The sequence below is a fragment of the Mustela nivalis genome (assembly GCF_964662115.1).
Source record: "Mustela nivalis genome assembly, chromosome: 1".
NCBI classification, from domain to species: domain Eukaryota; kingdom Metazoa; phylum Chordata; class Mammalia; order Carnivora; family Mustelidae; genus Mustela; species Mustela nivalis.
The window spans coordinates 127,650,534-127,667,715 of NC_139020.1; the positions used below are offsets into that span (position 1 = coordinate 127,650,534).

At 36.9% G+C, this 17,182-nt stretch overlaps 1 protein-coding gene across 3 annotated transcripts in view; it reads right to left on the reverse strand.

Annotated features, from left to right (window-relative positions):
- DNAJC13 (DnaJ heat shock protein family (Hsp40) member C13) overlaps positions 1-17,182 on the reverse strand; it is a 125,470-nt gene that overhangs the window by 67,633 nt on the left and 40,655 nt on the right. For all 3 annotated transcript variants that reach the window (XM_082719091.1, XM_082719090.1, XM_082719092.1), the window contains 12 exons: positions 16,460-16,660; positions 12,879-13,085; positions 12,692-12,787; positions 12,263-12,354; positions 8,363-8,529; positions 8,179-8,258; positions 7,927-8,096; positions 6,853-6,952; positions 4,180-4,287; positions 3,415-3,570; positions 2,283-2,339; positions 149-270 (listed from right to left, as the gene is read on the reverse strand). In XM_082719091.1, coding sequence (XP_082575217.1) covers positions 149-270; positions 2,283-2,339; positions 3,415-3,570; positions 4,180-4,287; positions 6,853-6,952; positions 7,927-8,096; positions 8,179-8,258; positions 8,363-8,529; positions 12,263-12,354; positions 12,692-12,787; positions 12,879-13,085; positions 16,460-16,660 — 1,556 coding nt within the window. The remainder of the gene's footprint in view (positions 1-148; positions 271-2,282; positions 2,340-3,414; positions 3,571-4,179; positions 4,288-6,852; positions 6,953-7,926; positions 8,097-8,178; positions 8,259-8,362; positions 8,530-12,262; positions 12,355-12,691; positions 12,788-12,878; positions 13,086-16,459; positions 16,661-17,182) is intronic.

The following is a 17,182-nucleotide window of genomic DNA, read 5'->3' on the forward strand; positions in this document are numbered from 1 at the left end:
CAATCTTTCTATAAGGAAAGGAAAAGGAGAACTAGGTAAATCAAAAGAAAAAGAAACATTTCCATAATCCAAACAGTCTGTTTTATGTAATATCCGAATCCATTTTATAAGCAGCAAGTTAATTTATAGCAAATTAAATTTAACCTACCTATTTGTAAGCATCCTTTGATCTGAACTTATTGTAAACATCGCAGTATGCAAGTGTCGAGGTAAGGCACCTTCACTTAGGGCAAGCTCCTGCATTTTTGTAGCAATTTCTTTGTCACCTTCCTTTGGAAAAAGGGTAAGATGATCCCTAAAGCAGCATTCCAGAACAAACTATCCTAATTTTATAGAACTAATTTTACATCTCTAGGTAAAATAATTATATAGTATACAATGTAATAAAAATTTGAAATGTAACTTAATTACCCGAAAATAACACAGCTGATACAAGTAATTTTAAAAATATTATTTGCCTGTGGAACAAGGTTTTAAATGTTTACAGATACATTTATCTTATGAATTATGCTTTGCTTAATTTAATATTAAATTAGGTTCATTCTCTGAGTTTATATCAGCCAATGAAAAGGAAAGGTGACTCAGGGAAATCAGTAATTCCTATCCAAGGCTTCTACAAAACCCGCCTTGTTTTTATTATTAACAAGATATTCATTTTCATGGTGAACACAGCTTTTTATTTTTTTAAAAGAATGATGTGATAAATTGGAGTAGTTCTTTTCATCCTCATTTTACTTTGCTTTTAGATGGACTCATTCTGGCAACAGAGTTAAGACAGGGCTACTAATCAAAGGTAATCACAGAACTATGAATTAAGTAAGCAATGTGATATTTAAGACAGCCTAAATGCAAAAAGCAAAAATGCTCACAAGATTAGTAAAAAAAAAAAAAAAAAAGCACAAGTATATAGTACAAGTGAATATGTATTATGTATATATCATTCTGACAGTATCAATACAAATATACACATAGTAGGTATACATATATACATAATTTACATATGTACACATATAATTTTGAACACTACATGGTCTAAGACAAAATTTAGCAAAATGCCAATAGTAGTTATCTCTGGATGATAAAAATATAAATGATTCATTTTATTTGTTCCTTGAATTTTTTTCTGTAAACACCAATTTTTCTTCAAACACCACATACTACTTTTACAATTAAAAAAAAATAATAATTTAAGATACTTGCCAGTATTTCAGTGTAAATAAAATGTTCCTTACACAGACATCAGCTCTAGTCACTAGCTATGAGTGTGACACTGTGGCTTATGTGTGTGACACTGTAAACTTATGCCCAAGTTTACATTTTGGTTATATCTGGCCTTCCATGAATGGCAATGAGGGTCAGGAACACACTTTTGTTTGGTCTCACGGTCCTAGCTGTCCTTGGCTGCCAGGTCTGTGAGAGATACATTACTTTGGAAGCTAAAACCCATTAGCTACAGAAAGAAAATTGGCTTAAGCTGTAAATACACACTAAAAATGCAAAAAAAAAAAAACCTTTGAGGTGTAATTTTTTTAACATCTACTTAAGAGTATACTACTTCTATGCATTCATTTAGCTACATGTTATATTTACAATATATATTTATGTATTATGATATATTTATATCACTGAGTTTTTTGGTAAAAGAAGCAAACACTCTCACATTTTATCCAAATCACTACAAACAACAAAAAGAATTCAAAGCCATCTGATGTCATTGTAGACATCCAGTATGCAAGTTGATATTTATAACCATGATTTCATTTTCTAAAAATCAGAAGGCTAAGCAACTATCTTAGATAAACAATATCCCATGATACCATGCCCTGATCTCTAGAGCTTAATGACAAATACACCTTAGCATGAGGAACTAATTTTTGTTACCATTCTTATTTAATACCACTTTGGTATGAACTAACTCCATTAAAAGACTTCTATGTAACCTCAGTACTGAAAGATTTCAATACCATCAATACCACCATTCTCCACCGCCAAAGAGAGCAAGAGAGGAAAAATGCTAACTTTTAATTCTTTTAAAACAAACAAAATACAAATAATGTAGGAACCGAAAGATTTAGTTGCCCAAATCCCACTTACCTCACAACTTTAAATATTGAGAACTGTTTCTGTAGTTTAAAACTAATTTCTGAATAAAGACTCAAAATTACTTTTCTGACCCAGAAAAACTGCATGTTTCCCATAAAGGCTGGAAGGTAATTTTGTCAGCTTCAATTAAAATAGCCAATCAACATTCAAGTAGGTTTAAAATTTCAAAATGTTCTCACCTCTATTATTGCTTTCATAACCAATCCAGCTCCCTTTATGATTGCCATGGAAGGATGCTTTAAAATAGAGGAAAAAAGAATTAAAGAATAAAAGAATTTTATTGCAACATACTAGCTATTGCTTTTAAGGAGGATATACAATTTTATCAGCCATTAAAATTAGTAAAGGCTACATCTCAAAGTCACAGTCTGGTTAAAAGTTTTAGATATTCTGGGGCACCTCGGTAGCTCAGTGGGTTAAGCCTCTGCCTTCGGCTCAGGTTATGATCTCAGGGTCCTGAGATTGAGCCCTACATCGGGCTCTCTGCTCAGCAGAGAGCCTGCTTCCCCCTCTCTCTGCTAGCCTCTCTGCCTACATGTGATCTCTCTCTGTCAAAAACATAAATAAATAAAAATCTTTTAAAAAAATTTAGGAATTCTTATAGCTTTAAGAATTAAAACATTAGCAGGAAACTGCTGGTACTTATTTGAATAATTAGTTATCTGAATGATAAGTATCAAACAGTAATGATGTAAAATAATACAAACTAATGTTTACAAAACAAATGAAGATAAAATAAAAATATAAGCAACATATAGAAACATCACATGTACATAATAAATACTATAGTATTATATAAAGTAACACTGTTTTCAGTTATTTATAAATAGCCCTATTTGGGGGGAATTTATAAAGAAAACGGTACTCTGGACCTATCAGAAAATAAGTTTTTCACTACTTCTGAGAAAAGATAGGCAATAGGGTCAAAACAGTGGTCAAAAACCATCAACAAAGTTCTACATGAAACACCAAGAAATCTGTGGAATTAGATAACCTTAAGATGACAATGTTTTAGGCTGTATTTATCAGCATTACTATGGAAGCACACATCCTTTATTTATTTTTTTGAAGTTTTTATTTATTACTTATTTGACACACACAGCCAGAGAGGGAACACAGGCAGGGGGAATGGGAGAAGCAGGCTTCCCGCTGAACAGGGAGCCAGATGGGGGCTGGATCCCAGGACTCTGGGATCATGACCCGAGCTGAAGGCCTAACAACAGAGCCACCCAGATGCCCACACATCCCGTATTTTAAAACCAAACGGACCCAAAAACGTAGTTTTCTGATAAGAAAGATACAAGCTCTCACCTGAAAAAGCTTAAAGAGAGTTCTTCCATTGGATGCTACCATCTCTAAAAGCATATCGAACTGCTGCCCTTCAGTTGTCTCACTATATGGAGCACAGAGGGCAAAAGTAAGGAAGTCCAAGAGTGAACTAATAACTAGGGCACCAGTCCCATGATCCTGAAACAAAGTAACATACTGCCTTAGGATAAAGAAATTCAAGTAAAACACAGCAATAACGTGCTTCTGTTACCCTATAAGTTAAACAGTAAATCCACTGCTTACCATATCTCAAAAGGAAAATAATTAAAATTTGGTCAAATTTCAAGAAAATAAGCAAGACTCCTCAAATACAAATAACTAAGGTTAATATGTTTAGTATTTATATAAAAAGCAATCTTTGACAACATTTAAACAATTCCAACAATTTGCTCCTTCTAAATCTATAGGTTGCCCATCTCCAAAGCTGTTAGCAATGACTGAGGAGCTGATTTGGCTTTTTTTTTTTTTTTTTTTTTTAAGAGCAGTTTATTTTATTTTTTACATTAAAGAAAAAGAAAAAAATCTAAAGTCTTTGCAACTTATTTTTCCCAGATAAATGGAGACAGTCCTAAAACAGAATATTTTACTATTAGCAAATGACCAAGCTGACCAAACTGTTGTACAATCAATATTGACCAAAGTTGGGAGCTGCAATTAAAAAAAAAAAAACCTGCCAAACTGCACGTCTAGAATATCTTTCAGTAATGTATGGTATCTCTCATTAAGACAAATTTAATTACAACTTACCACATGGGAATTAAATTTTTCCAGTAAGTTTTCCAGAAACTTCTTTGAAGAGAGAAGTGAAGCTTTGTTCAGCTGTTCTTGTCTTAAGTCATAGTCATCATGCATGGGCTATTGATTAAAAATAGTGATAATTCATGAGCAGGCCCACATATTGGCATCATGTGCAAGTCATTTATAAAGAGTATTCATTAAATGATAAAAGAATTAAAAACCACAGCCTTTAAAGTTGAAGGCAGAAAGGAAACTCATGATAAGACAAGCAGGCAAAGTGAGATTCCCCCAGAGTCTGATGAGGCTTCATAGACACTGTGCCCAGCAAGTACCCATAGAGAGTACTGCACAAGGTACTCTCTTGAAAGTCCCAAGTCTCCTTCTTAAAATGCAAGTGACACCCATTTCCTCTCCCCCAATTTTATAATTTAAATTTGAAATGATAAGATAAAACTTAGCATTTATTTGCTTATTTTTTTTAAGTGTTTAAAAACAGGTACTAAAATAAGCAGCAAATACTTCTTTGTCTTTTCTGAATGGTGGAATAAATGAGAATGGGAAAAACATTCCAGTATGATGGTTAGGAGTAAAGATTCAATCCTAACTTTGCTACTGACCACAGCTGACCTCTAGCAAGGTTAAGCTGTTTCAGCTCTAAGTTTTACTTTCCTCAGCCATCCAAGTGAGATTAGTAGTACTTAGCTCATAGGACTATTATGAAGCTTAAATGAGATAATTTGTATAAAATATATAGCCAAAATCTAGTATGTAATGAGAGCTCAATGTATTTGTTTCACACTATGGTATTTTATTATCCAGTTACCCAACTAGTTCCTTTTTTAAAAAGATTTATTTATTTATTGGGGCTCCTGGATGGCTCAGTAGGTTAAGCGGCTCCCTTTGGCTCAGGTTATGATCTCAGGAGTCCTGGGATTGAGCCCCACGTCCAGGCCGTTGCTCAGTGTGGAGTCTGCTTCTCCCTCTCCGCTTGCCCTTCCCCTCACTGTCCTCGCTCACTCTCTTTCACTCTCTCTCAGATAGTCCTGGGGAGCATGTGCTGAGGAGGGGCAGAGAGAGAGGGAATCTCTCATTAGTCCATGCTAAGAGCTGAGATAGACAAGGGCCTCAATCTTACGACCCTGAAACCACAACCTGAGCAGAAACCAAGAGTCAGATGCTCAAACCAACTGTGCCACTCAAGCACCCCATCCCAGAATTCTTTCAATGGAATTATTAGGAATTATTAGTAAAGATAATAATAATTTATTAATAATTCATTAGTAAAGATAGTAAAACTGACTTTTGCGTAAAAATGCAAGGTTTTATCCAAGTGATTACTTAGGTTTTATTCTATACCACTAAACTTGCCTGAACCACTTTAGTCCCATATGCTAAATACAACATTGAAGTAAATCAGGAATTTCAAAGTTATACTGAACAATTCATTGCTTTTCCTATATAAACTGTCACCAAGTTAGTTTCTTTACCCTCAGCTTTCAAACTTCTTTACCCTCAAATCTTTTTTTTTTTTTTTTTTTTTTTTTAGATCTAAGAATCAGTGCGCTCTATGGAGAACCAACCAGGGGACCCTGAGCTTTTTGTAGCTTAGGGAGAGAACGGGTCTCCTGTGTGCCGCCGCCCCCGCTCCCATACCGCTTTGGCACACAGGTTCTTTGGAATGTGAAGCGCTTAAGAAACAGTAACCCAGGGGCACCTGGGTGGCTCAGGTGTTAAGGGTCTGCTATAGGCTGAGGTCATGATCTCGGGCACCTGGGATCCTGAGTGTGTGTGTGTGTGTGTGTGTGTGTGTGTGCGCGCGCGCGCACGCGCGCGCACCCACTCCCACCCCGGGCCCCCATCTCATCTGGCTCCCTGCTCAGCGGGAAGCCTGCTTCTCCCTCTCCCACTCTCCCTGCCCCTGCTCGTTTCTACCCTCAAATCTTTACCCCATCCTACCTCAGCATCTTGTCTCTTACATATTTGGTCCACCTGTCTCCATGTAACATCTGTGGGCTTTCGGAAGTTCAAGCCTAGTATTACTGATTCCCTGATGAAAAACCTTTCCGCTATTCCTTACTAAAGGATACAAATCTAGCTTCTTTGTCTGATACAAAAGGCTTCTGATAACTGCATCTCTGCATACATCTCTAGCTGTACTCCTAATCCCACACACTTCCAAACAAGCTTTATGATCTAGCCATTTCAATTATTTGCTTCTTCCCCAACATGCCTTTGCATATGCTCTCCCCTTTTCCCAGGAAATCCTTCTCATAGAGGGAAAATACCTGCCTATGCTTTAAGCTTCAGATCATTTGTAACATCTGAAAGATTGGCCTCGAATCTTTTGTCTTCCCCTCACCACAAACCAAAAACACTAAGTGCTGCCTTTTTAGGGATCCCATAGGCCCAGCTACTTTAGATTACATACATATGCCCACCTTACTGGACTGTCAGCAATTTCAAGGAAGGAACAAACTCTGTATTTCTAGTAGATAGCACAGTGCCAGGTTTATAAAATGTGCTAAACAAACGTTTACCTGAATAAACAAACTGCCAAGAGAGCAATTTAGGAAATACAGAAACACTGAATTGAATTGCTACAATGAAAATCTGGGTTTGCGGAAATTTAAAACATCAATCAACTTAAGAAAAACCAGTCTCCCTTTAAAAAACACTACTTACACACATGAGGGCACAGAGCATATCAACAGCTGCATGGATTACTCCATTGTTGCTCCTCTTGAGTGCTTTTACCACCTTCACTCCTAGACGCTCCCGAAACCTGTGGAAAACAAAACAAGAAAAAAAAGTATATAATAGCAATATCAGAGCATTATTTTATTATTAAAATGTAACATAATAAGTCCTCTTGAGTTTCTATTGCATTCAGCAAGTACGGATTTTAAATTATACCTCTAGAACCTATCAGTTCCCGTAACAGTTTTTTCCTTTGAGGGCAAAGATTTTTTTTTTTACAAGTTAATTAAAACTAAAAGGGATTTTGGGGCACCTGGGTGGTGTAATCAGTTATGTTTCCAAGTCTTGTTTTCTGCTGGTATCATGATCTCAGTGGTGTGAGATGGAGCCCCACGTTGGGTTCCGTGCTGAGCAAGGAGACTTAAGACTCTCTTTCCCTCTGCCCCTCTCAAGTAAATAAATCTTTTTTTTTTTTTTTTTAAGATTTTATTTATTTGTTTGACAGAGAGAGCGAGCGAGCACAAGCAGGGAGAGAGAAGCAGGCTTTCCACTGAGCAGGGAGCCCTATGGGAGGCTTGCTCCTAGGACCCTACCTGAGCCACAGTCAGACGCTTAACCCACTGAGCTACCCAAGCACCCCTCAAATAAATGAATCTTTAAAAACAAAAACAAACCACTTAATGGGCTTTAACTTCCTATTCAAAGTCATTAAAAAAAAAATCAGTATGGGGCACCTGGGTGGCAGGCTCCACGCTCAGCAGGGAGTCTACTTCTCTCTCTCTCTCTCTCTCCTTCTGCCCCTCCCCCTCCCTCATGCTCACAGGAGTGTGCTCCTCTCTTATAAATAAAATCTTAAAAACAAACAAGTCAGTACATTGCAGGTATGTAGGAGACAACAGTCACACCCCTCAGTTCCACTCACCCTCAATTATTTATGAATAAAAACTATTGTATCATTATTTGATATCAGTTTTAGACAGATGTAACAAGATAAAACTGTTAATTATCTGCTACTTTGAGTTGTTTGTATTCCCTACAAGACGTTCAAAGACAACTTACTTTGGAAGCTGAGTGAAGGCCAGAAAACCAGCTTTGGAAGCCACAAGCCTCCTCACAGCCTGGAACTGACTCTCAAGTTCTGCATTCGAAGCAACAACATCTCCCTCTTGCGACAGTAAAGCTGTTATGGCATTATTGATCAGTTTTTCTTTGTTTTCTGAGAAGAGACCCTAGGTAAGAGAAGAATGTTTCAAAAAGTTTCCACTCCTGAAGTTAATGACAATGAACAAATTGTAACACAATTTATCTTACATCCTGCGTTACTGCATGCAGAACTCCACTATACGAAATATTAGCGTTGAACCTGAATACAGCATCTGCAAAGTTGCCATCTGTAAGATGAAAAGGTTCAAAAAGATTTAGAAGTTTGCATTCCTAATTTTTAAATTATTAAGGAGATGGATGGAAATGCAATTATACTTAGATCAATACTTACTTGGAGGTGTGGCTAAAAATCTGAGATGAAGGCTCTCTACCTCCTCATCAACAGGCATGCTGAGTAACCCCCATCGCTGACCTTTATGAGTTGGTGTCATTTTTACACAAACATCTCTGTTACCAGAGGCTCTTACTCCGTCCAGCAAACTTGCTAATAAAGAATCTCTAAGCAAGGTAAAAAAATAAACAGGTTTTAGGACTAATAATTAAGGGTAATTTTGATTCAGAATATAGCATAGGCCCTTTAGCAGGTAACCTACTCAGGAAGAGCTCAGGAGGGTACAAGGAGAAGCACAAGGGAACAGGGACTTTAAGAGAAAGCCTGGAATTCTGCTACTAGCTCTGTTCTTTGCTGTCACATACCTTGTACAAGTTACTTAAGCACTATGAATGTAACACTTTTGGGTTTTTTCTTTAAGATTTTTTTAAACAGTTTTACTGAGGCGTAACTTACAAATCAAAAATTCAACCAATTAAAATTCAACCAATTAAAATGTACAGTTTAAGAATTCTTAGTGAATTTATATAGCTGTGCCATCCAATTTTGGTACACTTTCCCAACCCCCCCAAATTCCCTTGCCCATGCAAAAAACAACCCAGTCCCAGGCAACCACTTATTTTCTATCTCTATGGTTTTGTTTCCAAGTAACTTCATCAAGAGAATGAAAAGGCAAGCCACAGTCTACGAGAAAATATTTACAAAAACCATATCCGATAATGGACTGTTATCTAAAATACACATATAACTCCTAAAGATCAACAATAAGAAAACCAACTCAATTAAAAAGTGATCAGAAGGGGTGCCTGGGTGACTCAGTGGGTTAAAGCCTCTGCCTTTAACTCAGGTCATGATTTCAGGGTCCTGGGATTGAGCCCCGCATTGGGCTCTCTGCTCAATGGGAAGCCTGCTTCCTCCTCTCTCTCGCCTACTTGTGATCTCTCTGTCAAATAAATAAAATCTTAAAAAAAAAAAAAAAAGTGATCAGAAGTCCTTAACAGACACCTCACCAAAGAAGATACACAGATGGCAAATAAACATATGAAAAGATAACACAGTTATCAGGGAAATGCAACTGAAAGAACAACAAAAAAAGCCCCACACACCTATTAGAATGACCAAAACTGAACACTAATAATATCAAATACTGGGGAGGATCTGGAGCAACAGGAACTCTCATTCACTGCTGCTTGGAGTACAAAATGACACAGCCACTTTTGGAAGACAGTTGGCAGTTTCTAACAGAACTCAACATCCTCTCAGCATATGATCCAGTGATCACACTACTTAGTATTTATACAAAGTATAGGTGCTGCCGAAGCAAGCACAGTATTTACACCAAGGATGAAAACTTCCATCCACACAAAATCTGCACACAGTTGTTTACTACAGCTTTATTCCTAACTACCCAAACTTGGAAGCAACCAAGAGGTCAAATGGATAGATAAACCATGGCCACGTCTAGACAATGGAATATTACTAAGTATTAAAAAGAAATGAGCTATCCGGCCATGAGAAGAGGAGGAGGAAATGAAAGAAGCCAATGTGAAAAGGTCACATACTATACAATTCTGACTAGGAGACTGTGGAAGAAGCAACTCTGGAGACAGTAAAAAGATGAGTGGCTGTCAATATTTAGGGAGGAATGACAGATGAAATCAGTGGAGTGGCATTATTACTGCTGGAGAGGATCCCCGGAGATTTTTAGGGCATTGAATATAGTCTGTGTGATACTATAATGATGGACAAATGTCATTAAACATTTGTTCAAACTTGGAGGTCCATCAGTTTTAACAAATATATCACTCTGGAACAGGATGTTGGTAATGGGAGAGGCTATACCTAGTTAGCAGGCAGGGCAGTAGAGTATAAGAGGTATAGGAAAAAAATCTCTATACCATCTGCTCGATATTGCTGTGAACCTAAAATACTCCAAAAAAAAGAAAAAGTCTATTAAAAAGTCCATATAAACGGAATCATATAATGTATCACCTTATATGTCTTGCTTATTTTATATATCATGCATTTTTAAGGTTCATCCTTTTTATGGCTGAGGAATATTTCACTGTATGGATAATCAACATTTTAGCCTATTTGTTCACCAGGTGATGTATATAACAACTGTCTCTAATTTTGGCTATTATGAGTGATGTTATTATAAACATTCACATGTAAGTTTGTATGTGGGCATATATTTTTATTTCTCTTGGGGTAGATGTTATTTCTCTTGGAGTGGAACTGACATAGGGTCATATGATAATTATATGTTTAAGAAACTGCCAAACTGTTTTTCAAACAGTTTAAAATTTTATATCCTCACCAGCAACATATGAGAATCCATGTGCTTGCCAACAATTGACACTGCCAGTCTTTTTGATGTTATCCATTTTAGTGTACATGTAATGATTTTAATTTTCCCTAACGAATCACGATCTTTTCATGTGTTTATTTACCATTCAAGTGTCTTCTCTGATAAAGTAGGTGTCTATTTGAATTTTTTTGCCCATTTATTATTTGTTTTTTAGTACTGAATTAAAAGAGTTCTTTAAATATTCTAGAAACAAGACTTTAACTAGCTATATGTTTTTCAAATATTTTCTTCCTCTGTCTTGTCTTTTCCTCTTCTCAATTAGGTCAAAGTTTTCAATTTTGACAAAGTATGATAAATCAGACTTTTATAATTGTGTTTATGGTGTTTCTGGTATTATATCTAAGGAATCTTTTCCCAATCCAAAGTCACAAAGAAATTGCTTTACTTTCTGCAGACAGACTTTATTGGGAAAAATAGCATCTTCTTCCTAGGGATCAGAATTAAACAATGTAGTATACATAAAGCACATGACAAACTGTAAATGTTGAGATACCTTCCTCTGATTAGAACATTTGCACTATTCTCCCCCCCCCCCACCCCACCCCCAGATGTTCTCTTCCTTGAATTCAGGACAGGAAAAAATACAACCTTTTGCTTAGAATGCCATTTTTGTTGAACTTAGATCAAAAGCCTTCCAAGGTAAGAAACAAGTTACTGGGCATACTCCAGGAAGTAAAAATACTTCAATAAGGCCATATTGTAGACAGCGGCAAAATGCACTGCAACTGTTTCAACTGTCTTTTAAAAAAAGATTCCGTCTCAATCTATTCACAACAGCATAAAAGAACTTCCTAGAATGTAAGAACTACCAAACCCATGACAATGGCTCAGTATATGAAGGGAGATTAAGTCATCACAGTAGAATAGGTATAAGTGGTTTATCTTCCAGGAGGAGTTTATGAGCTATGGCATCTCACAGATTTTCATGGCAACAGCCAAGTCACAGTAATATAAAATAAATCAGGCACATTCCACTGGAAAATTAGTAACTAGCCTACTGATGCAACTTAAAAAAAAATCTAACTTTTAATTTGCTACTGTTACCCAAACAATTTAACAATGAAAGTGAGAGATGCTATTTTAAAATACCTTAAAAGTACAAATTATAGAAACACATTTTATTTTCATCATTCTATTTAAAATCAAATCCCCATTTTTATTCTCTAGAAATTTGAAAACTGAATGAAGTTCATTTTTTTTTTAAAGATTTTATTTATTTATTTGACAGAGAGAAATCACAAGTAGGCAGAGAGACAGGCAGAGGGGGAGGAAGCAGGCTCTCTGACTCCGGCCTTGATCCTAGGACCCTGAAATCATGACCTGAGCCGAAGGCAGAGGCTTAACCCACTGAGCCACCCAGGCGCCCTAAAGTTCATTGTCAACATGCAACATAATAATATTGTCTTTTCCTAAATTATAGGATTTCAAAGTTCTAGATTATAAATCTTTGCTCCTCTCCTCTGATGGAGGACTTGGCCTTGCATATATTAGGATCTCAAAAGCTCGATGAATTAAAGAAAAAAAAATACCTTTCTGTTGAAGAATATTTCCGTATTTGCCCTTTTATAAATTCAATGGTAAAAACTTGTGGATTTTCTGAGTCACAAACCAATGCAAATACCTAATGAAAACAAAAACCAAGTTCAACAAAAGATGTTTAGTTTTACGGCATCATTTTAGCTTACAAAAGTCAATATTTAAAAACTGTTTATAGTATCAGAACTTAAGAACTGCTTAAAAGTCTCGTGCAAATTTTCATATAATTGTTGAATAAAAAGCTCCATTTATTCTATATCTCGAAAATAAATTTTATAATATTCATTGTTCTACATACAAATATAATAATGTGAAGAAAGATTTTCATTTTCCATTCTTTAAGCATTAAAAATGTTAAAATAGAAAATAATTCTAATTAACCAATAGGAATAAATCTCATAGGCTAATAACGCCAAACTTACTTCTCCTAAAGGTTTCAAAGTCGCAATGTTATAGGTTGCTGGATCACGTTCTACTAGACTTGTCTCTGTAAGGGCTAGAACTCGTTTTACAGGTTCCTTCAAACAAAATTGACATACATTAGAAAGTCATTGAAGAAAAATGTCAAAAGCAGATGAACAAATTTTTGTTTTTAACATAGCATCTTACCGAATGTCTAGGTGATATTTTTTGGACAATAAACTCTGCTAAAGATGTGATGGATTCATCAGTGCTGTATTTTCCAAAGCGAAGATTCAAATATTGCTCAAATTCTAAAGGTTCTTTTCTGATGCGCAGTGAAATACCTATGTAGTTGCCAGCATGATCTATTGCACTTTTGATAATTTCTTCTCTTTGCTCTGATGCAAATAAATGCTGCACAAATTTTGAAATTTAAAGTCAGGGTTGAAACAACTAAAATGTGACCATTTTGAATCAACTCACAGGAAAGAGACTGAAATAGCAAGTCTAAAGAAAAACAATGGTAGTTGATTTTATCAAAGGTAAATAAGCAGTGTGTTGGTGTTTTTTTTTTTTAAGATTTTATTTGTTTATTTATTTATTTAAGAGAGAGAACGAACAAGCAGGCAGAGGAGCAGGCCGAGGGAGAAGGAGAGGGAGAAGGAGGCTCCCCACTGAGTAAGCAAGCAAGATGCAGGGCTTGACCCCAGGACCATGGGACCATGACCTGACCAGACACTTAACTGACTGACCCACCCAGGTGCCCTGCAGTGTGTTGTCTGAACCACTATCACACTAAGTTAAAATCACAAAGTCTGTGATATAAAGCCTTGCAAATAACTCACTGTAAGGAAATGATCTCATAACTTCTCCAAGTCTGATTCCCATCACCACATAGAAAACAGCATGCTGGAGCCTCCAGAAGAGGTCCAGGGACCCCAGCCAAGTCCAGTGGGGGTAGTGGGTACTACACGGGCAGGATTTCCAATTTCAACAAAAGTAGCTCTGACCTAATATTTTTAATATAGTGCATTTTCCTGAAAAATTACCTTGAAGAATGCTTAAATGTTTACAAGCCATTGGCCAATGGACATTACAAATCAACCTCCAGGAGTGTATTTACAAAGCTACTGCTACTTGCATTTGATGGCTGGGCCAGAAACACTGAATGTGCTGCAAAAGACAGGGCAGGAAAGTGCCGTGCAATAAACAATAAACAACTGTCCTGTCCGTAGTCCAACAGCTTCCCTGCTGAGAAACAGTGGTTGCAATCATGTTTTAAAACCCGATTTTAGGGGCACCTGGCTGGCTCAGTCAGTGGAGGGGGCAACTCTTGATCTCAGGTTAAGTTCAAGCCCCATGCTGGGTATAAAGTTTATTTAAAATAAATACATAAAATCCTAAAACCTGATTTTATTCCCACCTGCTCAGTATAGTCACTACGTATGCGGAAGGTACCAGATAAGAGTTTTGCTGAATGAATCTATCATGGTATCATATTTATAGTGAATTGACTCATTTTAGCTAGCGCCTTTTAAAAGGCAAAGTATGCTTAGAAAGTAGATGACTGAAACTAAAATTGCTTGATGCCATTAAGCAATAAAAAACTGTTGCCAATTGAGGAGTATCAAACAATTCTCATCTTTAACGTTTACCTTATGCATTGTATAGCTTGGCTGAATTACTGTGGTATAGTTGTCCCATCAAGGTCTATAATGCTATATGTAATCCTGTAATTAGATACATTTTCCACGAAGGATTTTTTGGGGGGGAGAGTACTGCAAGTGGGGAGGAAGGGCTGAGGGGAAGAGAGAGAATATCTTAAGCAGGCCTCACCCCCAGCACAGAGCCCGATTCCGGGTCTGATCTCATGACCCTAAATTCATAATCTAAGCCAAAATCAAGAGTCAGATGCTTAACCACCCAGGCACCCTCATGACCCATCATCCCCCCACCCCCACTCCACACCCTCCCCAACAAGGAGCCCCCTTCTCCTCCCCCAAGAAGTTAATCATTACAAATTTTGCTGTCCATGGAAGAGGTAAGCCTTGGACAGCACTTCAACAACTGGCTTTAGGCTGGGAAGGGGAACTAATTTTCTCTTTGGGCCTTCATCTTGTAGGTCTAGACTCAGAAGTAACAAAATGCCTAGATGTGTGCTCCTAGATGAAGGACACTAGGACATCACCTGGGCAAAGAGCAAAAGATGGAAAAAGGTCTGTGACTCTGAAGAGCTAACATATTTTGTATATCAAATAGTTTAGCATCCCTACCCCATTATCACTCCACTTCCCTTCTGTTACCTTATAACCTCTTGTGTATCTACAAGTTCCAGGCCTGCCCTGGCTCTGCTACCCAGAGAAGGATAATTTATCTATACAACACTAAATTTTGGAAGTAGTTGTTCCCAGGCCACTAAGATAGCTACAGAAGTTAAAATTCCCAAGAGAAAGGAATCATGAGAGTAAGTTCAACTGAGCCTCTCTTGTGCAAACTTTATTCCTTATCTTTGAGATGCAAGGTTTAATTAAAGAAGACAAAATTTTTCTTATTAAAAAAGATGGTCATCAGACGGGCACCTGGGTGGCTCACTGGGTTAAGCCGCTGCCTTCGGCTCAGGTCATGATCTCAGGGTCCTGGGATCGAGTCCCGCATCGGGCTCTCTGCTCAGCAGGGAGCCTGCTTCCTCCTCTCTCTCTCTCTGCCTGCCTCTTGCCTACTTGTGATCTCTCTCTGTCAAATAAATAAATAAAATCTTAAAAAAAAAAAAAAAAGATGGTCATCAGAAAAGATGGTCATCATCTATAGCTCAGTTTCTATTACCCATTAACAAATGGGGTCTGAGCATCTTAAGCAGCTTCTACTGTACCACATAATTCACATGTAATTCAGGATTTTAAGACAAGAACATGTAATGAACTCCAAATTTGAAGTTTCAGTGAATATGTAGATTTCAAATTACAAATAGCTGGGGAAAGGAGGGGAGACTATAAAAATAAAAAATCCTGGGGGCACCTGGGTGGCTCAGTGGGTTAAAGTCTCTGCTTTCGGCTCAGGTCATGATCCCAGGGTCTTGGGATCGAGCCCCGCATCGGGCTCTCTGCTCGGCAGGGAGCCTGCTTCCTCCTCTCTCTCTGCCTGCCTCTCTGCCTGCTTGTGGTCTCTATCTGTCAATTAAATAAATAAAATCTTAAAAAAAAAAAAAATCCTGAATTACTTTTTCAAAGAAAGCATAGCATCTTTCAGTTAAGACATTAATACTAATGAAAATAACAACTGTAACTACCACTTATTGAATACTAAGCCACATATTATGCTAAACATTTACGTAAGTTATCTCCCAGGATCCTCAAAAAAAACCCCCCAAAAACAGAAAACAAAAACCTATGACATACATATTACTCTCCCCACTTTTTAAAAATATTTATTTATTTGAGCGAGGGGGAGAGCATGAACACAAGAGGTGTGAGGGTCAGAGGGAGAAGCAGACTCCCTGCTGAGTAGGGAGCCTAGTGCAGGACTTGATCCCAGGTCTCCAGGATCATGACCTGAGCCAAAGGCAAATGCTTAACAAAACTGAGCCACACAGGCGCCCCACTCTCCCACTTTAAAAAGCTCTAAGTTGGGATTCCAGGTCAGGTCTTTTTGGTAACAAAGCCTGTACTCTTAATACCAAACTTCCTTCCAGAAAACTCATGTGAATTTTGAAAATGAAGTATAAAAACCCTGCTTTCCTTCAAATGATCATGCCTCTTTTTAAATGACTTTTTAGAAAAAATACTACTTACCAATCTACTAAATCCTCCATAAAGTATACAAAACCCTCCTTGATAATCAGAGAGATCTACAAAGCCTTCAATATTTCTATAGTCATAGGAACAGAGGACTTTGTTGGTTGCAGGATTAATTTGGTCAAAGCCTCCAGGAGTTACTTCTAAAATGACAGGTTTTCTTGTATCACTCCAGTGATGTTTATAGCAGTTATATCTCTAGAGAGAGAAATAATATTACTTTTAGGTTCATATTTAAGCTTACCATACAATAAAGTTACATTTAATGTATCACTCACTGCTAAAACAACCAGAAATCTAAACAATGTTATAAATATTTAGAGCTACCATCCAAATTATTGAAAACATTAATTTCCGCTATTTGGAGGTTTGTATTTAAGTAACAATGTTCACTCAAACTGAAGATACTACATATTTTTTTAAACTAACGAAAATATTTTTTTAAACTAACGAAGGTTTGGGTTACAGTATTTTGTGAAACAATTTTGAGTAAGTCTTATGCAAATCTATGCAAATCTATGAGGATAAAAAAGAAAGAAAAGGAAGTCCTAAAAGAAATGTTACTCTGAAAGCTTCATTGGGAATAAAGATTTCAACTTGTGTTGATGGATTCTTTTTTTTATTCAGCTCACATACGGAAAAGAGGTTAAGTCACATTTGGGGGAAGTTACAGTGTTCAGTTTAAACAATCTGAGCTGGTTCACTATGCTAATATAGATT